At 39.9% G+C, this 25,878-nt stretch overlaps 1 protein-coding gene across 3 annotated transcripts; it reads left to right on the forward strand.

The window, feature by feature from the left end:
- SMN2 (survival of motor neuron 2, centromeric) lies at positions 1-25,541 on the forward strand. Of its 3 annotated transcripts, none has more exons than XM_043488904.1 (9): positions 1-151; positions 12,197-12,268; positions 13,685-13,804; positions 14,656-14,853; positions 15,005-15,160; positions 16,552-16,641; positions 17,655-17,765; positions 20,573-20,623; positions 25,180-25,541. In XM_043488904.1, exons 1-8 carry the CDS (start codon positions 62-64, stop codon positions 20,618-20,620), a joined length of 885 nt encoding a protein of 294 aa, XP_043344839.1. In that variant the 5' UTR covers positions 1-61; the 3' UTR covers positions 20,621-20,623; positions 25,180-25,541. The 3 variants fall into 3 exon arrangements, with proteins under 3 accessions (XP_043344839.1, XP_043344838.1, XP_043344840.1); XM_043488903.1 differs by having other exon boundaries at positions 25,195-25,541; XM_043488905.1 differs by lacking the exon at positions 25,180-25,541 and adding an exon at positions 23,427-23,575.
- The last annotated feature ends 337 nt before the right edge of the window (positions 25,542-25,878 follow it).

Raw genomic sequence — 25,878 nt, forward strand, 5'->3', positions numbered from 1 at the left:
GCGGAAGTCGTCACTCGCTGAGGGACGGAGCCCACGCTGCGCACCCGGCAGCAGGCTAGCAATGGCGATGGGCGGAGGCGGCGGTGGCGGCAGTGGCAGCGGCTTCCCGGAGCCGGAGGATTCGGTACTGTTCCGGCGCGGCACTGGCGAGGTGAGGTTGAGGCCCCGCTGTCGCCGACCAGCCCCCGCGCTCCTTCCCCGGCCAGTCCGCTCACTGCCTCCGCATGTTTCTACTTCTTTCCCCACTTGGGAGCCTCAGCCTCAAGCTCCTTCTTCGTCCAGTTTGGGCTCCTTCATGACTTTGAGCGCTGCCGCTGCTTGATTGTACCCTGGCTGTCCACCCCCTAGCTCTGAGAAGGGGTGGGATGTGTGTAGGGACAGGCCAGGGCGAAGCAGGGAAACTAGTTAGGAGTTTATTGAAATGATCCAGTTGTTAGCCGCGAAGAGCAAAATCACTTGCATTCTGGATATATTTTGAAATCGGAGGCAACAGGTTGTGCACGTGGATACAATAATAGAGGCTTGAGAGAGGAAAGTGAAGAATAACTCCAAGACTGTTCTGAAGAACTGAAAAGATTAAGTTTCCTTTTACTAAGATAGGGAAGACTACAGGTAGAGCAGGTTTATAAGGGGGTAAGATTAGAACTCATTCTTTAAAAAAAAAAATTTTTTTTTTTAGCTTTTGTATTGGGGTATAGCCGATTAACAATGTTGTGGTAGTTTAGAACTCCTTCTTGAGTGAAATGTGATTGGAGTGAGTTCAAGAGTCGGAGAGGAGAAATACAAGGCAACACATATAAGCAAGTATTTCAGGTTTTATTGTGGATACTGGAAGAGAGGAAATCAGATGGAGAGGGAGTGAGATAAAGAGGATTCTTAATTGGTTTTTTATTTTGAAGATGGGAACAATGTTTCAGCATGTTTGTGGGCTGATAGGAAAGATCCAATAAGGACAATATAATTGATGTTGCAGAAGAAAGAAGAGGATTGTGGCAGCAATGTTCTAGAGTAGGTAGGAGGGAATGGAATATTGTTAGAAATATTGTTAGAAATATTGACAGTTCAGTTATATGGGTACAGATTTGTGTGGATGGGCAGATATAGTGGCAGGAGATTATGAAAATTCTGTTTTGATTGTTGCTATTCTCTCAGTAAAAGAAGCATGTCATCAGTAGTGAGGAGGGAGCAGGGGTCAGATGTTGGAGGTTTGGGAAGAGAGAAGGTAGGAAGTGAGCCTCTAGGAGAGTGGGTAAGTGTTGGATTAAATGTAGTGGAATTGTTGCTAGGCAATATTCAAGGCCTACTTCAGATTTGTGGTTATGAGTTTAAAGGAGACTAGATAGTATGATTGTGTCTTTCATTAGCTAAATTCAAATCCAGGTGTGTGAGGGCAGACAAAGTCAATGAATAGTAGAAGTTAATAGGGTTATAGTTTTAACCTAGTATGAAGTGAGGAGGCCAGTGCAGAGAGTTACCTTCTTGACTGATGGTGGACTCTGAGTTGGCTAAGAAAGAAAGTGAGGACATTAGGATGGTAAGAGACAGTTTAAAAAGTGGGAAGATCACAGTTTTACCAGGCCCAGTGTGGTGAAATGATTGTCATCATCAACCTACTGGGAGTAAGTTGTAGAGACTGGCGGGTGGTAGCTGGAGAGTAGGACTGTTAGTTGAGTTTATGGAGAGGTTGTAGTTAATGATTATATTAAAGACCAGAGAAGTGGGTAGCTGAGACTGGGCACTCTAAAAGGTCATTGGTAGTGAAGCATTTAAAGAACTAACAAGGATAGGGTATTGGAAGGATCATGTACATGGATTTTTAAGTAACCAAAACTTATGACAGGAGTAGTGTTGGAGAGAGTACTGGGATATAAACCTCAGGGAATGAAGCAGGGTGACCCAGGAGGCTGTAGGTGATTGCTGTGAGAAGGCATAGTGGACAGTAAGTAGAGTTTGGTGACAGAGTTTTCAAACCTGGGAGTTTTAGGGAGGAAGAATCATCTGGAAGTGGAGGTGAGGAACAAGGAACATTCCTTCCCACCTCTGGCACACTGATTTGAGAGATATGGAGACGACATTTCATTTTGAAATGCCTGTAGGGACAGAGGTGGGCTACTGTTGATGACTGAGGAACAAATATAAAGGCAGTTCTGATGGTCTGTTCTCTGTGCTATTGCTGGGTAACAAGTCATCCAAAACTTAGTGGCTTGGAACAATAGTCATTATTTCTCATAATTTCTGTGGGGCAGGAGCCTGTGAAGGTCTTAGTGGGCGGTTCTCCTTCAGACCTTTCATGTGTTTGCATGCACATAGGTGTCGGAGCTACAGTAGCTGGTGACTGAGCCGCTAGGGACCGACAAGCCATCTCTTTTCTTCATGTTGTCCCAGCTTCTCCGTGTACTACCAGTGTGTGGGAGGATTTGAATTTCTTTATACCCCTCTGTAGTTCTTCCCTTTCATCCCTCCTCATGTCCTGTCCCCAGACAACTGCTGATCCACTTTTTGTCACCCTTGTTTAGTCTGCATTTTCTAGAATTTTACAAACATGGAATCTTTTTTTTTAATATGGCATCTTTTATTCAGCATAATTTGCGTTCCATCCATTTATGTATCAGTTATTCATTCCTTTTCATTGCTGTAGGATCCTGTTGCATAAATGTGCTACAGTTTATTCATTCGCTTGTCCATGAATATTTGGGTCGCTTTCAGTTTGCGACTTAAAAATAGAAACACCATAAATATTAGTATAAAAAACTTTGTATGAGCATATGCTTTTATTTCTCTTTGGTGAATGCCTGGGTCATGGAGTAGATATATTTTAATTCTTTTTTTTTTTTTTTCTTTCGGCTCAGCTCCGAGGCTTTTGGGATCTTAGTTCACCTACCAGGGAATGAACCCAGGCCCTTAGCAGTAAGAGCAGGAGTCTGAACTACTGTTTATTAAATTGTTTAGCTTTTATTCTTCAGGAACCCCATTTACTCATATGCTAAATATTTTTTGCCAGTTACCACTTTATTTTCCTTTCTTTCTTCTTTCCTTTCTTTTCATCTGTTCCTTGGTACCCGTTAGATTTTTCAGTCAAGTATCTTCTTCTTTGGGTACCTTGTAGTCAGTATTACTTTTTCTTCCTTTTCTTTCTTGATTTTGTTTAACTTCTGATTTGACTCCTTATTGCCTTCGTTTCTCATCTGAGTTTTTAGAAATTTTGATTGTGTTTTTTTCCCATATTGCAAATGCTTGTTTGACAATTTAATTTCAGATGGCTATTGCATTTTCTGTTTGTGATTGTTAGTTGAGAATTTTTATCACCTAAAATATTTCTTCTTATAATAGCTTTGTATGGGTATCTTGGTGGTTCATTTTGAAATTTCTTGTAACAGTTGAAATGTGATGAGTTTGGGCTGCTGTGTATTTGTGTCTTTTAAGTGCTCACTTCTAATGATGGAATGGAGTATGACTTTCTTTTATTTAGTAGTACCTTTTGTATTGGCAGAATTGACATATCATCTGCTTCAAGGAACATCTCCCATTCCAAGGGCAGCATAACCTAAGACAAGTCAATTACTTGTTTGTGGTTACTTTCCTTATCTGCAAAATGATTTAATGATATTAAAAAAAATGTATATTTATTTATATTTGGCTGTGCTGGGTCTTCCGTGCTGCTCTGGCTTTCTCTAGTTGCAGAGAGCGGGGGCTACTCTACGTGCTGTGCGAGGGCTTCTCATTGCAGTGGCTTGTTGCGAAATGCAGGCTCCAAGGCATGAGGGCTTTAGTAGTTGCAGCTCCCAGACTCTAGAACACGGGCTCAATAGTTGCGACACACAGGCTTAGTTGCTCTTGAGGCATGTGGGATCTTCCCCAATCAGGGATCGAACCCATGTCTCCTGCATTGGCAGGCGGATTCTTTACCACTGAGGCCACTGGAAAAGCCAGACTTAATGATTTTTTTTTCCTTTTTTTTTCCATTTATTTTTATTAGTTGGAGGCTAATTACTTTACAGTATTGTAGTGGTTTTTGCCATACATTGACATGAATCAGCCATGGATTTACATGTATTCCCCATCCCGATCTCCCCTCCCGCCTCCCCCGACTTAATGATTTTTAAGTACTTTTTATCATAGAGCAAGATTAATAGTTTTATACCAGAACCTATTTCTCTGTGTATTGTGGATATTAACAAGAAAATGAGACATTCATCTTACATCTAAATGAGTTTTATATCCAACCTCTTTGGAACTCATCAGTTGACTAATACTGTATAAAATCCAACACGCTAATTGATGGTGTTTTGTAACCTGTCTTCCCTTCACCAACACTATGTATTCAAACTTACCTTCAACTCCTCTATAGCATGGAAATTATTCTAGTTGGACTTGTTGCCTCACTGACCTGTCAGAGTGTTTATTTTTATTTTTTTTTAAAAAAAGACTATTGTCATCTTAATTACTTTTAAGCATACACTTCAGTGTGTTTGTGTCTGCTCACTCAGTTGTGTCCGACTCTTTGCGACCCCATGGACTTTTCCAGGCAAGAATACTACAGAGGGTTGCCATTTCCTACTCCAGGGGATCTTCCCAACCTGGGGATGGAACATGTGTCTCTTGCATCTCCCACATTAGCAGGGATATTCATTACCTCTGTGCCATCTGAGAAGCCTGTACATTTACAGTAGTGTTAAATATATTCATATTGTAGTGCAGTAGATCTCCAAAACTTTTTAATCTTGCAGAACTGAAACTCTACCCATTAAACACTTATTTATTACCTCCTCCTCTTTTAAACCCTGAGGTAATTGCCATTCAGCTTTCTGTTTCTATGACTTTGACTTCTTAGGTCCCTCATATGAGTGGAATCATACAGTCAGTGTGTTTATTTTTGCTTCCATGCTTTTTTTGACTTGTGGTTGTCCTTAGAGTGCTTGGTAGTTTCGTTTCTATCTATCTAAATCCTTTTAGTTTTTATTTCCTAGCCTTTTTCCCCCATGATCATCCACCATATGTTACTTTCCTCTTTTTAATTGAGGTGTAATTGACATATAACATTATATGAATTTTAGTTGTACTGCTTAATGAATACAATTGTATACATATTTCAGAATGATCACAATAAGTCTAGTTAATATCTGTTACCATCAGTTCAGTTCAGTTGCTCAGTTGTGTCCGATTCTTTGTGACGCCATGGACTGCAGTACGCCAGGCTTACCTGTCCATCACCAACTCTCAGAGCTTACTCAAACTCATGTTCATCAAGTCGGTGATGCCATCCAGCCATCTCATCCTCTGTCGTCCCCTCCTCCTCCCACCTTCAGTCTTTCCCAGCTTCAGGATCTTTTCCAATGAGTCAGTTCTTCACATCAGGTGGCCAAAATATTGGAGTTTTAGCTTTAGTATCAGTCCTTCCAGTGAATATTCAGGACTGATATCCTTCAGGATTGACTGGTTGGATCTCCTTGCAGTCCAAGGGACTCTCAAGAGTCTTCTCCAACACCACAGTTCAAAAGTATCAGTTCTTCAGTGCTCAGCTTTCTTTATAGTCCAATTATCACATCCATACATGACAACCGGAAAAACCATACCTTTGACTAGATGGACCTTTGTTGGCAAAGTAATGTCTCTGCTTTTTAATATGCTGTCTAGGTTGGTCATAGCTCTTTTTCCAAAGAGCAAATCTCTTTTAATTTTATGGCTGCATTCACCATCTATAGTGATTTTGGAGCACAAAAAAATAAAGTCTCTCACTGTTTCCACTGTTTCCCCATCTATTTCCCATGAAGTGATGGGACTGGATGTCATGATCTTAGTTTTCTGAATGTTGAGTTTTAAGCCAACTTTTTCACTCTCCACTTTCACTTTCATCAAGAGGCTTTTTAGTTCTTCGCTTTCTGCCATAAGTGTGATGTCATCTGTGTATCTGAGGTTATTGATATTTCTCCCAGCAATCTTGATTCCAGCTTGTGCTTCATCCATTTCGCATTTCGCATGGTGTACTCTGCATATAGGTTAAATAAGCAGGGTGATAATATTCAGCTTTGATGTACTCATTTGCTTATTTGGAACCAGGCTGTTGTTTCATGTCCTGTTCTAACTGTTGCTTCTTGATCTGCATACACGTTTCTCGGGAGGCAGGTCAGGTAGTCTGGTATTCCCATCTCTTTAGAAGAATTTTCCAGTTTGTTGTGATCCACACAGTCAAAGGCTTTGGCATAGTCAATAAAGCAGAAATAGATGTTTTTCTGAAACTCTCTTGCTTTTTTGATGATCCAACGGATGTTGACAATTTGATCCCTGGTTTCCCTGTCTTTTCCAAATCCAGCCTGAACATCTGGAAGTTCACGGTTCATGTACTGTTGAAACCTGGCTTGGAGAATTTTGAGCATTACTTTGCTAGCGTGTGAGATGAGTGCAATTGTGCGGTAGTTTGAGGATTCTTTGGCATTGCCTTTCTTTGGGATTGGAATGAAAACTGACCTTTTCCAGTCCTGTGGCCACTGCTGAGTTTTCCAAATTTGCTGGCATATTGAGTGCAGCATTTTCACAGCATCATCTTTTAGGATTTGAAATAGCTCAACTGGAATTCCATCACCTCCACTAGCTTTGTTCATAGTGATGCTTCCTAAGGCCCACTTGACTTCGTATTCCAGGATGTCTGGCTCTAGGTGAGTGATCACACCATCATGATATATCTGGGTTGTGAAGATCTTTTTTGAACAGTTCTTCTGTGTATTCTTGCAACCTCTTCTTAGTATCTTCTGCTTCTGTTAGGTCCATACCGTTTCTGTCCTTTATTGAGCCCATCTTTGCATGAAATGTTCCTTTGGTATCTCTAATTTTCTTGAAGAGATCTCTAGTCTTTCCCATTCAATTGTTTTTCTCTATTTCTTTGCGTTAATCACTGCAGAAGGCTTTCTTATCTCCTTGCTTTTCTTTGGAACTGCATTCAAATGGGTATATCTTTCCTTACATCTGTCACCATGCATGGTTACAATTGTCTTTTTCCTGGTGTTGAGATTTTTAATCTTTGTATTTTGAAATATGTGGTACAGTGTTATTAACTGTAGTCAGCATGCTGCATGTTACACCCCCATGACTGACTGACTTTATAACTGGAGGTTGGTACATTTTGACTCCCTGTGCCCATTTCAACCCCTCCCCCAACACCTCCACCCTTGTCCCTGGAAACTGCCAGTCTGTTCCTTGATTCTGTGAGGTTGGGCTTTTTGTTGTTTGGTGGTTTTGTTTTTGTTTCTAAATTCCACATAAAAGTGAGACCACATGGTATGTATCTGTCTTACTCATTTCACTTAGTGTAATGCCCTCAAGGATCATTCATGTAGTCTCCAAATGACAAGATTTCATTCTTTCTTGTGGCTAAATAATATTCTATTGTATATGAACAGGTATCCCCTGCTTTTTTAAGTTGACTTTCTGCCACTTTGCTTTCATAAAAGACCTACATTAATACTTGTTTTCATTAACTGAAAGAAATCCAGAGAGGATTTTCGCTTTTATGAAAAAAAAAAAGTGAAAAGTAAAACTGACACTCAGTGTTGTATTTTGCAGCAAGGCGTGCTAGAGGCCGCCTGCAGCCCAGGCAGTGAGCGTGGCGCCGCCAGGCTCCTTCCCCGGGAGCCACACTCAGCATCCAGGCAGCGTAGCTTTGAACTGTGCCTGTGAGCATCTGTGCTCTATCCTCATTGTTTTTTTTTAATCCATTAGCAAGTTATATTCTAACATAATTGATTCTTTGCATTATTCTATTTCCATTTATAAAAGATTTCATAGGAATACTCTCAGGTTTTTCAGGTAGTGGGGAAAACCCTGTATACATTTTCTTTTTTCATTCTCCCATTGTTGGACACTTAGGTTATTACCATATCTTGTCTTTTGTAAATAATAATGCAGTGAATGTGGGGAGTGCATATATCTTTTCAAGTTACTGTTTTTGTTTTCTGTGGATAAATTCCTTTAGTGGAATTTGCTGGATCATGTGGTAGTTCTGTTTTTTGAGGAACCTTCATATTATTTTCCAAAGTGGCTGTGCCAGTTTACATTCCCACCAGCAGTGTACCACTGTCCTTTATGTCTCCATCCTTATCAACACTTGTTACCTTTTTTTTTTAATGTGAGTATATTTTATTTTACTTTTTCAAATTTACTTTTAATCGGAGGATAATTGCTTTACAATGTTGTGTTGGTTTCTGCTGCACAACAAAGTGAATCAGCCACAAGCACACATATGTCCGCTCCCTTTAAGCCTCCTCCCCGCCCCTTACTGCCTTTTTGGTAATAGCCATTCTGGCAGGTGTGAGGTGATGTATCACTGTGGTTTTGATTTGCACCTGTCTATCACCAACTCCCGGAGTTTACTCAGACCCATGTCCATCGAGTCGGTGATGCCATCCAGCCATCTCATCCTCTGTCATCCCCTTCTCCTCCTGTCCCCAATCCCTCCCAACACCAGCGTCTTTTCCAGTGAGTCAACTCTTCCCATGAGATGACCAAAGTACTGGAGTTTCAGCTTCAGCATCAGTCCTTCCAATGAACACCCAGGACTGATCTCCTTTAGGATGGATTGATTGGATCTCCTTGCAGTCCAAGGGACTCTCAAGAGTCTTCTCCAACACCACAGTTCAAAAGCATCTAGTTTTTGGCACTCAGTTTTCTTTACAGTCCAACTCTCACTTCCATACATGACTACTGGAAAAACCATAGCCTTGACTAGATGGACCTTTGTTGGTCAAAGTAATGTCTCTGCTTTTTAATATGCTGTCTAGGTTGGTCATAACTTTCCTTCCAAGGAGTAAGCGTCTTTTAATTTCATGGCTGCATTCACCATCTGCAGTGATTTTGGAGCCCAACAAAATAAAGTCTGACACTGTTTCCACTGTTTGCCCATCTATTTGCCATGAAGTGATGGGACCAGATGCCGTGATCTTAGTTTTCTGAATGTTGAGCTTTAAGCCAACTTTTTCACTCTCCTCTTTCACTTTCATCAAGAGGCTTTTTAGCTCCTCTTCACTTTCTGCCATTAGGGTGGTGTCATCTGCATATCTGAGGTTATTGATATTTCTCCCAGCAATCTTGATTCCAGCTTGTGCTTCCTCCAGCCCAGCGTTTCTCATGATGTACTCTGCATATAAGTTAAATAAGCAGGCCTGGTGTGCTGTGATTCATGGGGTCGCAAAGAGTCGGACATGACTGAGCAACTGAACTGAACTGAACTGAACTGAATGATTGGTGATGTTGAGCATCTTTCCATGTACCTGGTGGCCTTCTGTATGTCTTTGAATGTACCCATTCCTGCATACGTTATTATAAGTAATACGTAAAATAATGTAAACAGTGAAGTGAGTCCCCTGTAGGTAGCATATAGATGTTTGGGTTTTTTTTTAATCCGTTCAACTAGTCTGTCTTTTGATTGAAGAATTTAGTTCATTTACATTTTAAGTAATTGTTGCATAGGTTACTTACTGCCGTTGTGTGAAACTTCTTCTGGAGGTCTCATAGTTCTTCTGTTTCCTTCTTTCCTCTCCCTTTGTGGTTCGATCATTTTATATAATGGTATGTTTAGATATTTTTCTCTTTATCTTTTGAGTATTTCCTATAGATTTTTGATTTTTGCTTTGTGGTTACCACCAGTCTTACATATAATAACTTACATTTACAATCATCTATTTTAAGTTGATAATGAGTTGAGTTTGAACTCATTCTAGAGCTCTGCACTTTTATTCCCCTCCACATTGTGCCTTTGATGTCACCTTTTACATTAAGCTTCATTCTGAGAGTACAGTCAGCTTGAGCCAGACAGAGAGAGGGGGTGAAAATGTTGCATCCAGCAGCCTCTGAGCATCTCCATAGATCCCTGATATGCACCAAACTAGAAGCCTTCTCCTCAAGCCTAATTTTCTGGACAAGCGAATAGGCCTGTTTCACAGAAAGACTGAGGTGTGTTCCAGTCTGTTATTGGTGCCGTCCCCTGGGGGCGGCAGCCCGCCAAGGACCATTTCTTTGACTGATGGTCCTGTGGGACCCAGGAGCATGAGCCCACCCGGGGCTGCAGCTGAAGAACCAGTGCAGCAGACGTAGATGATGAGGACGTCGGACGTGAGGACGTCAGACGGACGGACGTCGGACGTGAGGACGTCAGACGGACGGACGTCGCCCGTGGGAGACAACCGGTGCTGTGGAGAGCAGCAGAGGGCAAAGATGGCCCTTGCGGGCTGGAGTGGGGCAGATAGCGTAAAGACGGTACTCCCCGCCTCTGGTCTCAGCGTCCTAGCCGGTCACCAGATGGATGATAAATTAAATGCCTGGGCTTGCCAGGCGGGGCTCTCAGTAAAGAACCGGCCTGCCAGTGCAGGAGAAGTAAGTCTTGGGTTCCACCCCTGGGTCAGGAAGATCCCCTGAGGAGGGCATGGCAATCCACTCCCGTATTCTTGCCTGGAGAATCCCATGGTCAGAGCAGCCAGGCGGGCCACGGTCCATAGGGTTACTCAGAGTGGGACAGGACTGAAGCGGCTTTGCCGGCGTGTGTATCCTGCAGGCCGTCACTTTATAGATAAGCAAGTGAGCCTCTTACAGGAAGGCTGGGCGCCTCTTGGTCAGCTGCTTCCGCACTGGTATTATGGGGGAGGAGGGGTTCCAAGCATGGGAACCCTTTCAGAGCCATTCCTCAGTTCTGTTCCTTTGTGTGACTTGTAGACAAACATCCCCTTGTTTTATTGTTGTTGTTTTTTAATAGTAACCCATTTTATTTATTTTAATTTAATTAATTAATTTAATTAGTTAAATAAAATTTATTTGGGTCTTCGTTGCTGCACGAGGGCTTTCTCTAGTTGCAGGGCGTGGACTTCTCATTGCTCGCGCTCTGGTTGTGGAGCAGACCTTCGGGCGCACAGGTTTCTGTAGCTGTGGTTCCCGGGCTCTGGAGCGCGAGCTCAGTACTTGTGGCACACAGGCTTAGTTGCCCCGCGGCCTGTCGGGTCTTCCTGGAGCAGGGCTTGAACCCATGTCCCCTGCATTGGCATGTGGATTCTTACCCACCATCCCCATACCCATACCATACCACCAGGGACGTGACGTCCCCCTTTGTTTTTTAAGTTAGATGTTTTGGTGACTCATCTGTCAGTTACTGGTCTTAAAACTTGAGATACCTAATTTGGGGTTCAGACCTTTTCCTCCTCAGGAAGAAGATGCAGGTTTTGTGTTTCCTCCTGATTGTGGGTCGCACGCCAGGAGTAGAGTTTATGGCAAAATTCTTTCTCAGTCTCTCCTTCCCACTTTTGAATTAAAATGCTTATTGTTTGACTTAACTTTTTTTTTTTTTGTAACTAACTTTTTTTTTTAATTAGTTGGAGGCTAATTACTTCACAACATTTCAGTGGGTTTTGTCATACATTGATATGAATCAGCCATAGAGTTACACGTATTCCTGACTTCACATTTTAATATTTTATTGTATTTGTTTTATATCATTCTTTTGTTTTGTGTGACAATATGTCTTACATCCCTGATCAGACCATCTCTCCTGAGAACATGATTTCATGTACCTCTCAGTGAAAAGTGCTTAGTATATGGTGGGTGCTCAAAAATATTTCTTTTTGGATTGGATTAAATTCAAATAAAAAGAAATAGCTTAATTATTTAGGTATTTTCTTGATCACTTAATATCACTGCCTTTTAAAATTAAAATTAATTGATAAATCATTATTAATGGTTTTTATCTTTAAACATTTTGAGAATTCTTTTTTTGGACAATCTAGACACATTGTAAGATCAAGAGGAAAAAATATTCTTTGGAACACAGAGTCAGTGGTTAGAACAGCCTTCCCATAGTCTGGATACAGCTGAGCGGATGGCCAGATGTTTTCCCATTCTGCCAAACTGAACCCCTTCATCTGCTCTTTGAAAAGACTGAAACATGGGTTACCCCTAAACAGATCCACTTGTGGTTGGTGGATAGGAATTACATTGTAAAGTATTTACTTCATGGCAGTCCTAGAGCATTTACTTGTGTCTGGCTTTGGGGGTAATGTCACATAATCTCTAAGCAAATAGGCTTCTTGTGATTTATTTAGGTGCTAAAATACCCCTTTTTAGTGTAACATTATGTCTGGATTAAGATAACTCTTGTTCCTCAGACACATTTTTGGTGAAACACAACCAAACGTGAATTATTTTTATTCTTTACCTTTCCCAGAGTGATGATTCTGACATTTGGGATGATACAGCATTGATAAAAGCATATGATAAAGCTGTGGCTTCATTTAAGGTATGAAATGTTTGTTTATTCTTTTCCTTATTTCCTCATGTATACTCATTTGGGAAGAAACTGACAACATACACTAAAGTGTTACAGTGCATATTATTCAGTTCTAATTTTGAAGATTAAAAGATAACATAAATTAATTACCTACCTTCAGAAGTTGGTAACCTGACTGTATGTCATCTCTTTAACAGAGGCAATTTAAATAGTTTTCAAACATTATTTTGAATATGTTTATACTATATTAAACTATTGAGGTCTTCTATTTCAGATTAGTGGAAGGACAGTCTGAATTATACTTTTAAAATATTTAACGAGCCCTTATTGAAATAATATTGATGATAAATAGCTATAGTGCAGTAATGGATACTTGCAGGGTGTTTACAGTGTTCCTGGCACTGTTCCACGTGCTTTACATACATTAAATTAATTTAATCCTCCCCAAATCCTATGAGGTATCAAGTGTTCCTAATGGTGATAAATGCCAAGAAAATACACAGTTCATTTGCAGGGTGAAGCCTGTTTTTTGCAACCCAAACAAGACTTTTACAGTTGTCCAATATGATCGTTTCCGTGCAGTCTGAGGTGCTGAGTCTCATTGAGCACCTTGCCTGGCCCGTCAGTAGTCCGGGCACAGAGCATACAGTCCTACAGAGCACGAAGGGTAGAGTCCGCTCCCTTTCCTAGTCACTCCTGCAGCATGAGGGAAAGAGGATATCTGCATGTCATCCTTGATGCTCAACTCTCAATTTATCAATATCATGCTTTCCAACATACATTTAGACTAGAAGTATACCAATCAGAGTTACCAAGAGAGTGCTTTGAAATGCAGAGCCAAATAGGGCTGAATGTGGGACGGGATGGTGGTGTTGAAGGGGGAAGTAGACTGAGGAAAAGAACTGATGTGGGCAAAGAACTGATGTGGGGTAAGTGTGAAGGTCTGAAATTGGCTGTCAGAAATACTGAACTAAGGAGAAAAGCCAGAACTAGATAATAGTTTTGGAAGTTTGTTAGCATAGTAAGTATAATTGAAGTAATAGGAATAGATGATCCTAAGCAGGTAAAGATGGCAGTTCTTATTGGGAATGCCCAAGTTTAGAACTTGATGAGAGAAGTAATAAAAGTCATTAGGGCTCTGCATTGCTATGTCATCAAAAATGCCATGACTATCAAGAAGAAAAATGATTGGCAGAGTATAATATTATGGAAAGGCTGAGAGTGAGGAGACTTGCTTGAAAGGGTCCTTAGAGCTGGTGATCAGTATATGATATCTTCAAGGGCAGTTTCTGTAGCCCGTGGGATGGTGACAGCCTCTCTGAGGTGGTAGGGCCTGGAGACCAGTTTATAGTGGCTGAGTTACGTTGTGACTTTTTGATAATACATCACTCTGTAACACATACATTTCTATTCACATTTTCATAGCACGCTCTGAAGAACGGTGACATTTCCGAAGCCTCAGAAAAACCCAAAGGCACACCTAAAAGAAAATCTGCTAAGAAGAATAAAAGCCAAAGAAAGAACACCACAACTCCTTCACAGCAGGTTATTTTAAAACCATAAGATTTAACTTCTAAGAATTTCTTGTTACTGTCATTAAATAGTGTAAAATGTCTTTAATTAAATGATTAGTACAGTGTTTTCCATTGACATGTAATCATAAAATTTCTGAAGCACCTCAACTTTTTGTTTAGGAACATGCATGTTAGTAAAAGCATAAGGAATTAGGAGGAAATGACACATGCTAAATTCAGGACAGTGTCCACTGTATGTTGGGGCGGCGGGGAGGAAGGTGGTGCTGCCTGGGAGGGGTACCCGAGGGCTCACCCTCAGTGGACGGTGTTTGACTTTCCTAGAACTGAGAGAGGTGTCCTCCTCTTCCTTCAGACTCCTAAAACTCTTAATACCCAGGGACTAAATATTCTGGGCAGAGTCACTTCTTCTGTTTAAACAGTCAGCCTCGAAGGTAACTATTTTGGTGTCTCACTAGTTGCTTCAGTGTCCTCTTTCCCAAGGGGGAAGGAGCTGACGTGTGAGGAGAGCTTGCCACGTGCTGGGCCAGGATACTGGGCACGTGACATGCTTCCCATCCTCCCTGTTCTTCACAGCACGCGTGTGAGGCAGATCATAGCACAGCCGCGTGACAGAGGAAAACACGGCTCAGAGTGATTAAGAAACGTGTCCGTGATTATATAAATGGCGGAATGATGTGGTATTTCTATTAGAATTCAAATTTCTGTGTTTTGGGCCCCAAATCTTTTTCTCTATAACATTCTGCCTCCCAGAACAGTTAACTGGAGACTCCCACTCCACCCCCAACTCCACCCCACTCAAACAAGATTACAGTTTACTTTTTTGTAAGAAATGTGTTTGTGTGTCTTTCATTTCTTTTACAGTGGAAAGTTGGTGACGAATGTTGTGCCATTTGGTCAGAAGATGGACGCATTTACCCAGCTACTATCGCTTCAATTGATTTTAAGAGAGAAACCTGTGTTGTGGTTTACACTGGATACGGAAATAGAGAGGAGCAAAATCTGTCTGATCTACTTTCCCCAACCTCTGAAGTAGCTAATATAGAGCAAAATGCTCAGGAGGTAAGGATAAAAAAAATTAGAGTTCTTAGAAGTAGAGGCTAGAGGAGAAACTAAATAGTATAACTGATTGTCAGTTTGATTCACTGAAGCTTTAAATTTTTCTCAATGATGCCTTTATAACAAAAATACGTATATTTCTTTCTCTTAAAAGAATGAAAATGAAAGTCAAATTTCAACAGATGAAAGTGAGAACTCCTCCAGGTCTCCTCCAAATAAACCAAATAATATTAGGTCGAGAGCTGCTCCATGGAACTCTTTTCTGCCTCCACCACCCCATATGCCAGGATCAGGCCTGGGACCAGGAAAGGTAAACTTCTATCCAGAAAAGGTTTCCCAGGACATGGTTAACAGTATTGGAACCTTCAGCCCCTGCATTAAGTGAATTGTAGCTTTTCTCATTAAACTGTTTGGGTGTTTTTTTGTTTTTTTATTTGGCTGTGGTATGCAGCTCACAGGATCTTAGTTCCCTGACCAGGGGTTGAACCTGGACCACCAGAGTTTCCCTCATGAAACTTTTGTAGCTTTCTACAGATGTTGTGAATAGATACCTAGAATTCTCTGAAAAGGAAATAAGATAGAAATGCCTTTCCCAGCAATTTTTATCAAGTATTAGGTGTTAGAGTAATGATTTAGCAAACTTAAGTTTGAAAATATTTTATCATCAGCTGGATGTTGTGCTGTAGTTCCCTGTGACAGTTGTATAAGGTATATAAAAATTGGAAGAGAACCCAATATTTACATTTGGTACAGGTGAAATCCAAAGAAGCTCCCAGATTGTTTTGTAGAGTAAAATGTAAATAATGTTTTTATTTATGGTTTTTTTGGTTATCAGTAACAAATGAAAAAGGTTTTTACCTTTGGTTATGTCATGGAATCCAAATCCCTTTCCAGTTGTTTTGTTAAAACATTGATTTCTTCAAGCAATGGTAATAACTAAATTTTTTTTTTTAAATCAAGCATGACATTAAAACTTTTTCTTAGGGTTTCCTGTTGAGAGCTCCTTATTGAAATCTGTGTTATATTACATTTTTCAGAATGATCAGACCTCTTAATTTATATATATAAAATGCTTTGTTGGTCTCAGGGGCTGATTTCCTTGTTAAGGAAGAGGTTATAGTTTATAATATGTATTTTTATAATACATACTCTTAAGTTAGCATATGTAGCTAAACGGACATCCAATAGATTATACAGTTTATGAAATTGTGGGAGATATGGTCTTATATGATTGAAATGCCTTGCTGAATATTTGATCTCTTATTTACTAGGTGATGAAAAATTTTCCTTACTTTGCTTTTCTTCCCTGACTGTCTATATAGAAAGGAAATGAAAAAAAGCTAAATTTGTGAGTCTAGGGATTTCTCTGTCAGTCCAGCAGTTAAGAGTCTGTGTTTCCAACGCAGATAGTGAGGGTTAGCTCTCTTGTCAGGGAACTGAGATTGTACGTGCCGTACAGCATGGCCCCCCTCCCCTTCCCCCCGCCGAAAAAAGAGTCTGTGTGATGTCAGCATTTGGTATGTGAGATTCTGTCTAACCTTTTTGATGTGAATAATATAGATGTTATTCTGGGCAGCTGTTTTGAATCTTTGGACTTTGGGGTTTTGGTTTTTTGTGTTTTGGGGGTTTTTGTTTTTTTTTTTTTTGCTTTTTACGTTTTAAAACTGGTAAATAAATCTTCCTTTGAAATACTCTTTACAGTCAGGTCTAAAATTCAGTGGCCCGCCGCCGCCGCCGCCACCGCCGCATTTCCTGTCATGCTGGCTGCCTCCATTTCCTTCTGGACCACCAGTAAGTGCAAAAGAGTTCGGATTAAACTTTACTTTCATACAGAGTTTGGGGTTTAGCCAGAACACAGGTAGTTTGGAAATGTCATTGTATACCATCCCTGTGGCTAGGTTCTGGTGGGTAAAAGTTGAGGCTAAACCTTTGGGTTTTTCTTTTTAATGAGCTTCTGCTTCGCAGACTCAGTGCTCTTAGAGCCCCAGCTCTGAGTCCTGTTGTGCGTGCTTCCTTCCTGGCAGAAGTGTCTCATTCTAAGGGAGGTAGCTCCTATCTAGAAGGATTTAATGACACCATGCTTAAGGATCAGTGTTTTACCTTTCAAGGCATGTAGACTGTGGATATCTAATGGTAGACTTTTAAATATCAATAATAGGTGAAATACAAAGACAGTTGTTTTGGCAGACTGTATTGGTGTGGGGGCGGTGTAGATGTTCTAGCCAGAACCTTTACTTGAAATGCTATGTGGATGTTTTTTGAGGAAAGTCATAGAAGTATCTATCTATCCTTGATTTTTTACCTATCGATTCATAATGGAATAGATAAATAGGTCTAATGAATGCAAAATGTTTAAATGTTTTATGGGACCTGTTGTCTTTTGGTTCTTGTTCAGTTTAACTTTATTGGTCTTTTGTTGTTATTCATTACTAGTTAGCTTTCTCCAAATCCCACATTTTTTTTTTTAACTCCTAAAAACCTCTCACCACCTTAGATAAGATCAGCCTAACAAATCTGAAAAATTAACTGTGAAAAGTGAAAGTGATGTCACTCAGTCATGTCCGACTCTTTGCCCCACGGACTGTAGCCTACCAGGCTTCTCCGTCCATGGGGTTTTCCGGGCACATGTACTGGAGTGGGGTCCCATTTCCTTCTCCACCAGATTTTTTTTTTTTAAATTTAACCAAGAGATGACATGGGATGTCAGGAAAGATACAGCTAACTTCAGCATTCTGTACATAAAATAGATGACCGTACTTTGTGTTTTTGTCTACTGACTTTAAAGTATATCTTTCTGTTTCCAGATGATTCCGCCACCACCTCCCATGTGTCCGGATGCTCTGGATGATGCTGATGCTTTGGGAAGTATGTTAATCTCTTGGTACATGAGTGGTTATCATACTGGTTATTACATGGTAAGTGATCACTCAGCATCTTCCCTGACAGTCACTTTGTGGTTTTGTGACTTCGTTTTGCTTGTAACTAAAAAGTGGTTTCTTTGTTAGGTAGATTCTTAGAGTTAAAAACTATAGGCATACCTCAGTGAAGCAAGACATATGACTCTTCTGGTTTCCTAGTACATATAAAAATTACGTTTACATTATACTGTATTCTAGAATGTATGTAATAGCACGATGTCTTAAAAACAGTGTACAGACCTTAAAGTACGTTATTGCTAAAAAATGCTAACTGCTATCTGACAACACAGTTGCCACAAAACCTTCAGTTTGTTTGAACAGTATAGCTATTTAAAGCTGCAGGGAGCAAAGGTTTGATCCCTGGTTGGTGAACTAAGATTCTGCATGCAACAAGGTGCAGCCACACACAGAAAAATAGCGAAATTTGCTTTTATTCATCAGTTCTTTGGGGACCAGTTTCACTAAACTTAGTGACCTTTTACTTCAACTGTATTCTAACTTCCCTAGTTAGTTATCACATCGTTTCCTTCTCCCCTTTAAAGACAGACTTCTTTAAAAAGTTACCTCTAGTTGTCCTCTTTACTTCCTTACCTCCCATTGTCTCTTCAGGCCTATCGGGTAGACATGTGTCTTCCCCACTGTATTCAGATTTTCACCTCCATGGTCAGTTCTCTGCTTTATCTCTCTTTCCTCTCAGCAACATTTTAATATATTTGACTGCACTTTTTTCTGTAGCCTTCAATAACATGTTGTAGTCTACTAGTCCTAAGTCTTCCTTCTTGGCAGCTCCTTCCAGACTCCATAGACAGCCCCGTGTGAGATTCCTCATGCCCAAATTATAGCCCCCTTCTCTAACTATAAACTCACTAGGTGACCTCATCTACTCCAGGACTTAAAATGCCATGTTTGTACTGTTAATTTCTCAGATGTCTAGTTCTGAACTATCCAGCTGGCCGTTTTCCCCCACCACCTGGCTGGCTGTTAGGGGCACCTCAAACACATCTCACCAGAACCACACTTCCGTGTTCTGGGACTTCCACACCCCCAATTCAGGGGGCTACATCCCACACACAGCAATTAAGAGTTCACATGCCACAGCTGAGATCCCTCATGCCACAATGAAGACCCAGTACAGCCAAATAAATAAGCATGTTTTTTTAAAAAATAGCAATGTTCTAACGTGTTAGAATATATTTGATTTGAAGGATGACAGATGAAAATTAGAGTTGATGAAATGAGTACAGTGAGTTAACTGTGCTCAAATATTCATATTTCACATACTTGATTGAACTGTTGTTAAAACCTAGCAGATTTTCAGTAGACTTTGTTGTTGCTTGTTTATAAATACTTTAAAAAGTCTGTATTTATTTGGCTTGTTGGGTCTTAGTGGCAGCATGCAGGGTCTTCGGTTGCGGTGCATGGACTCTCCAGGTTGTGGTGTGTAGGCTCAGTAACTGCACAGCCTGCAGGCTTCAGTAGCTGCAGCTCGCAGGCTTCGTTGCTCCTCGCCATGGGAGATCTTAGTTTCCAGACCAGGGATTGAACCTGCGTCCCTGTATTGCAAGGTGAATTCTTAACAACTAGACCACCAGGGAAGTCCCCAGCAGACTGAACACTGGTCCTGATCCGCAAACTGGAGCTGTTTCTATTTCTTTCACAGTTCAAGCAACAGTTCCTGGGAAGGTAGCCTTGTCTGATATATTTGCCACAAATTCAGTACTAGGATTAGCTTGTTGCAGAGAAAATGATCTTTACTTTTAGAGGCATTACTTGTATATCTGTATAAATTAAAATATAAATATAGGTTCATAATCAGAAACAAAGAAATTCACATTTCCTAGGTCTTACATTTTTTTCTCTTGGAAATTTTTACCATTAAAAAGAAGAAGCTACTATTCATTGTCATGTTTTCCAATGGCTTACATGTGTTTTAGAGACTGTTGCCTTCAGCTTGCAATTCTTAACTGTTGCTCCACAGAAGCATACATGTTTGACAACTTTTCCATTGCTAACCTGTTCCCATAAGAGCAACAGAGGGTTTGGGTCTAGCTCTTAACCTATACCTTTTTCTTTTTCTAGAAATCCTAACAGAATGCAAATAAATAAGGGTAATATTATTAAAATAACATAGGCTGTAACTTTGGTGCTTATTACTAACAAATCACTTTAAAATACATCTTATGGCCTCAAAGATAGAGATGAGTAGTGAAATAGAAAGTGTATATGTGTAGGGGAAGGTAGAGGTTGACTGAAGCCAGAAGACAGGAGTAGGACTCTGCTAGGTGAGACCAGGAAAAATAGTAAATATTTCAGTCTTGTAAAATGTTTCTGTCTAGTGCCAAAATATTTTAATGGTTTTAATAAATGAGTATGACACATTGTATGTATATTTTAGACTTCGTGACATCTTGAGACATCTTTAGACTTAGTGAAAGAAGGAAATTGTTTACTTTAAAGCACATTTGAGAGACTTCCCCAGAGGTGCTATGGTTAAGACTTCTCCTTCCAATGCAGGGGGTGCAGGTTTGATCCTTGGTGGGGGAGCTAAGTTTCCACATGCCTAGGGGCCAAAAAAACAAAACAAAAACAGAAGCAATATTGTAACAATTTCAATAAAGTCTTTAAAAACGGTCCACATCCAAAAAAAAAAAAAAACCCTTAAAAACACATTTGAAGGCTATAAGCTTATTTTCTGATGATATTTTATTAAAGAGAATTAGTGAAATATCTTATGTGAAACAGAATGTTTACTTCTATATAAAATGTGTATTCTGTTCTTCTAAATTTCTTTATTTTCCTTACAGGGTTTCAAACAAAGTCGAAAAGAAGGAAGGCACTCACATTTCAATTAAGGAGTAAGTCTGCCATCATTTTAAAAGAGAATCTTACTTTTATATGAATTTTATAGTTTGTGAAAAATATATGTTTGAAAATTGTTGAAAAGTAAAAAAGTTAATGTAAAACAATATTAAAGACATTTTGATGCAAAACTGTTTGATAGAAGGTAGATCTATATCCCCTCTAGAATCCTCATGATGTCAAAGTATCTTTTCAGCAAATGTTGTCAGTTGGTGGTGTGGAAAGGAAAACATACCTTTACAATAAAGAGATCCTTAAGGGACTTCCCTAGTGGTCCAGTGGTTAAGAATCCACCTTCCAATGCAGGGGATATGGGTTCAGCCCCTGGTCAGCAAACTAAGATTCCCGCATGCCACAGGGCAGCTAAGCCCTGAGACCCAACGTGGCCAAAAATAAGTAAATAAATTTTTTAAAAAATTCTTTTTTGAAGAGAGATCCTTAGAGACGAAACTTTGTATTACTGTAGACAATCAGACTTGCTTTTTGATTTGTGATACAGTATAGGATCAGTTTAGTTTAGTTGCTCAGTAGTGTCTGACCCTTTGTGACCCATGGACTGCAGTGCACCAGGTTTCCCTGTCCATCACCAACTCCCGGAGCTTGCTCAAACTCATGTCCGTCAAGTCGGTGATGCCTTGCAACCATCTCATCCTCTGTCGTCCCCTTCTCCTCCTGCCTTCAATCTTCCCTAACATCAGAGTCTTTTCCAGTGAGTCAGTTCTTTGCATCAGGCGGCCAGAGTATTAGCACTTCAGCATCAGTCCTTCTAGTGAATATTCAGGATTGATTTCCTTCAGGATTGACTGGTTTGATCTCCTTGCAGTCTTGAGAGTCCAAGACTCTCAAGAGTCTTCTCCAACACCATAGTTCAAAAGCATCAGTTCTTCGGCACTCGGCCTTCTGCTTCTGTTAGGTCCATACTGTTTCTGTCTTTTATTGTACCCATCTTTGCATGAAATGTTCCCTTGGTATCTCTGATTTTCTTGAAGAGATCTTTAGTTTTTCCCATTCTATTGTTTTCCTCTGTTTCTTTGCATTGATCACTTAAGAAGGCTTTCTTATCTCTCCTTGCTATTCTTTGGAACTCTGCATTCAGATGGGTGTATCTTTTCTCCTTTGCCTTTCACTTCTCTTTTCTCACCTGTTTATAGGGCGTCCTGAGACAACCGTTTTGCCTTTATTTTACACTTTTGGTCCATATTCATCCATATTTTGATGTTTGTCATCTGTATTTTGTGAGAGTGTGTGTGTGTGTGTGTGTGTGTATCCCCATTTAACATCACATTTTTATTTATTTATTTTTTTTTTTAGTTGGAGGCTAATTACTTCACAACATTTCAGTGGGTTTTGTCATACATTGATATGAATCAGCCATAGATTTACACGTATTCCCCATCCCGATCCCCCCTCCCACCTCCCTCTCCACCCGATTCCTCTGGGTCTTCCCAGTGCACCAGGCCCGAGCACTTAACATCACATTTTTAATGTTTTGATACATTCTCTCTGTTAGATTGCTTGTATGTGACATCACTGTTCCTTTAGTTCGGTAACCTTTGGCGTCTTGATAACATTAGTAAATATGTTCTTTTACATAGTGCTTGATTCTCTTCTGTCTTAGCCTTAAGGTAACTTTCTATGCTGTGACTCTTAGTAAAGATTATGGGCATTATGCTTCTTGGTGGATATTTCTATGTTACCTTGAAAAGCAAATTTCAAAAACCATCTTTTCCAAATCGATGCATTCCTGGGAGGGGTATTTTTAAAATAATATAAATCCTCACACTTAACTGTATAGTTGCCTATATTTCATTCTTCGATTAAAGTTGTTTTTATTTAATTAAAGTTCTTTAGCTAAGTGCTAAGTCTAAAAAGGTGAACAGAAAGATTAGGCAAGGAGTGAATTGGGTTGACGTGTTCCAGTCAGAGAACATATAAACTGGAGCATTAGGATAGCGTGTTTCAAGGCCTAAGTTAGCCCAGGTGATGCCACTGTCTCTAATGCTACTCAGCTTTCTTACGCGTTCTCCATCTGTGTTAGTTCCCCTCTTCTGTTTTCTGCTTATTTCTGTTACATAGCTTTTCACTGTATATTATCTTTATTTATGTGTTTGTTTTTCCTCCATCATTAGAGATAAGGCACTAGACCTCATTCTCCATCATGTCTTCAGTATCTGGCAGTGTTTTGAAGTCTAGGATGGGCTTAGAGTATAGACTGGATGGAATGTCAGAGAGAGAAAGTAGTGAATGGAAGTGAGATTTCGGAGTTTTTTCAGGTCAGATCTTTTACCCATCATGAAAGGTTAGGCATCAGTTCTGTTTCTTTCATGTTTTTCTTGGCTGTTTATTGCTGCATGCAGGCTTTCTCTAGTTACGGCAAGCAGAGGCCACTCTTCACTGCCATGCGCAGACTTCTCATTGCGGCGACTTACCTTGTTGGGATGTATGGGCCCTAGAGCTTACAGGCTCAGTAGTTGTGGCCCACGGGCTTGGTTGCTCTGCAGCACATGGGGTCTTTCCAGACCAGGGATCAAACCCGTATTCCCTGAATTGGAAGGCGGACTCTTCTGTGACTTTATTTGTCTGTTTGGGCTGCATCGGGCCTTAGTGGTGTGTGGGCTCGGTTGTTGCGCCGTGTGGGCTTAGCACGTGGGGTCTGAGTTCCCTGACCAGGGATGGAACTCACGTCCCCTGCGTTGGAAGGCTGATTCTTAACCACTGGACCACCAGGGAAATCCTCATTTTAATAATTTTGAACTTACTCTCTCTGTCGATTTTGTTTCTCTTTGCTTTTATGGACAGAAAAATGAAAAGGTCTGAATTTTCAACTGTGATCAAAAAACAGAAAGAAAAAGATTACAAGGATGGTGTCTCTAGACTTCGGTTAACACTTCTTGAAAGATAATCCGATATTTCGGACAACAGAATAAAAATACTGAAGGATGGTGTAATAGTGATGTTTATTTCACTGCTAATGATTTTTTTTTTTTTTTCACTGCTAATGATTTATTTCATCATCCTTTTCGGTGATTCCATCCTTTCATGTTCTTATTTTTAGTCTTTTTTTTTTTTTTTTTAAAGCACAGCTCGAGGTCATTGGTTAATGTGTTATGTGTTGCTCCATAACAAATGATCCTAAAATTTAGCACCTTGAAACAGCAGATATTTATTTATTTATCTCTAGTTTCTATGGGTCAGAAATGCAAGGGCAACTGAGGTGGGTGGTTCTCCTAAGACTGCAAGTCATCAGGCTCAAGGCAGTAATCATCTCAGGGTTCTACTGGGGCTGGAGCGTCTGCTTCAAGCCCACCCACATGGTTGTTGTCAGGAGGCTCTCTTGCTCTTTGGGACTCTCCACAGGCAGCCTGAGAGTCCTCACAAGCAGATAGTCGGCTTCTCCAGAGTGAGTGATCCAGTACTGAGTGAGCAGCACCCATACACTTTATGACTCAATCTCTGAATCACACACCATCGCTTTCACCTTTTTCTGTCCTTTTGAAGAAGTGCAGCCCACAGCCAACGGGAAGGGATTAGACAAGGGCAGGTATTGCTGGGGACTCTCTTGAAGGCTGGCTACCACAGTGAATTAAATCCTGAGATGAAGACTAACAGAATGTTTCAAGTAAGGGATAATAAAATCACTATATTGCAGATTTATGAAAGAGTCCAGTAGAGTTACAGCTTAACTGCAAGATAGATTTTTTTTTAATAAATTAAAATTTTTTATTTATTTTATTTATTTTTTTAATCTTTGTTCTTTGGCAGATTGCTCAGAGTGAGTCCTGAATCCTTATAGTTAGAACTGCTTGAATAAGAAACTCAAAGAGGGGAATTCCCTGGTGGTCCAGTGATTAGGATTTGGTGCTTTCACTGCTGTGGTTGGGTTTAGTCCCTAATCAGGGAACTAAGACAAGATTCAGCCAATAAAAAAAGAAAGAAAAACACAAAAATTAAAATTGGACTCAGATGATATATTCAGGATTGATTTCCACTCTCTGCGTTTCATAGAAGTTTTAAAAAATATCTTCCTGTTAGTTATTAAAATGGATATTTCAGGACCCATAAATTTTTCTCTGAAAATTTAGTTGATTCTGTAGAATTCTTACTTTCTAGATATTCCAAATTTCAAAATTGTTTTTAATTATAGAAATTTTTAATAAATTTTAATTTTAGGTAGGTAGGTTTAATTTCTAGTTTTATTGTTACTGTAAGTGTAGAATGTCATTTGTGTTGGTCTAATTACTGTTCTTTTTAACACAGAAGTTTGATCATTATTTTTAATATGTCTTAAGTTCTGTTAGGACAAATCAAATACCAGTGGTCCTTAAGAATTTTTTTAAAGAATACTCTTCTTGTCTATTTATTCCTTCAAATGAATCTCACAGTTTGTCTAAATACCTCACTATCCCATAAAGATCAAAATTAGTATTACATTGTCTTTTACATTAGCACATTTTTATTCTAGCTTTATTTACCTTGATGAAGGTGTCGCTGTTTTCTCTCTCCATGATTTTATATGAAAATAGGTTCTGTTTAGGTTCATGACTGTATTTAGGTTTTTATCTTTCAGACTCAGATGCAGCTCTCTCCCAAGGAGATGGTATTTTAATGTGCCCTGGTTGAAGTGAACAAATATCTCATCATTTTCTTCATGCACACTTGGATGGGTGCATGTCATCTGCATTTCCCCTTGTTGCATGTGATTCATGCTTAAATAAACAGATATTTTAAGGGAATAATCAGTTTGAATAACTGAACAACGGAAATATGATTAAAAGAAATTCAAAGTCACATACAGTGCAGAAAGTCAATCTGTCAAAATTGCAACTGAGCCCATTTGTATATTGTAATTTTCTTAGTAAGTATGTTAAGCTTTTTATTAATGCCTTTAAAAATATATAACTTTTTTAAAAAAGACTTGACTATCTGAATGCTTTTCTTTGGAGTACATATGGTAGGTTGGAGCCTATGGAAAGATGTAAACAGAACTACTCAGGCTTTTTTGGGTAAAGGATAGTATTGTAAAGATACAACCAGTTGTAAAACAGTATTGCTGACAACCCAAGGTTAGGGCAGGAGGCCTGTCTGAAGCGGAATGTCAGAGGACTGGGCCTGGCTGCTTGGGAACTAAGCCTGTGTTCTGTTGCGTGGAAATCATACTGTCCTTCTCCGGCAGCACTTTCCTTGTCTGTCTGCCTCCTCCACACCTTCCTCACACACACTGCCTGACAAGATTGCCCAAGCCGTTCTCTTC

This window comes from Cervus canadensis, chromosome 16, assembly GCF_019320065.1.
Source record: "Cervus canadensis isolate Bull #8, Minnesota chromosome 16, ASM1932006v1, whole genome shotgun sequence".
NCBI lineage: Eukaryota > Metazoa > Chordata > Mammalia > Artiodactyla > Cervidae > Cervus > Cervus canadensis.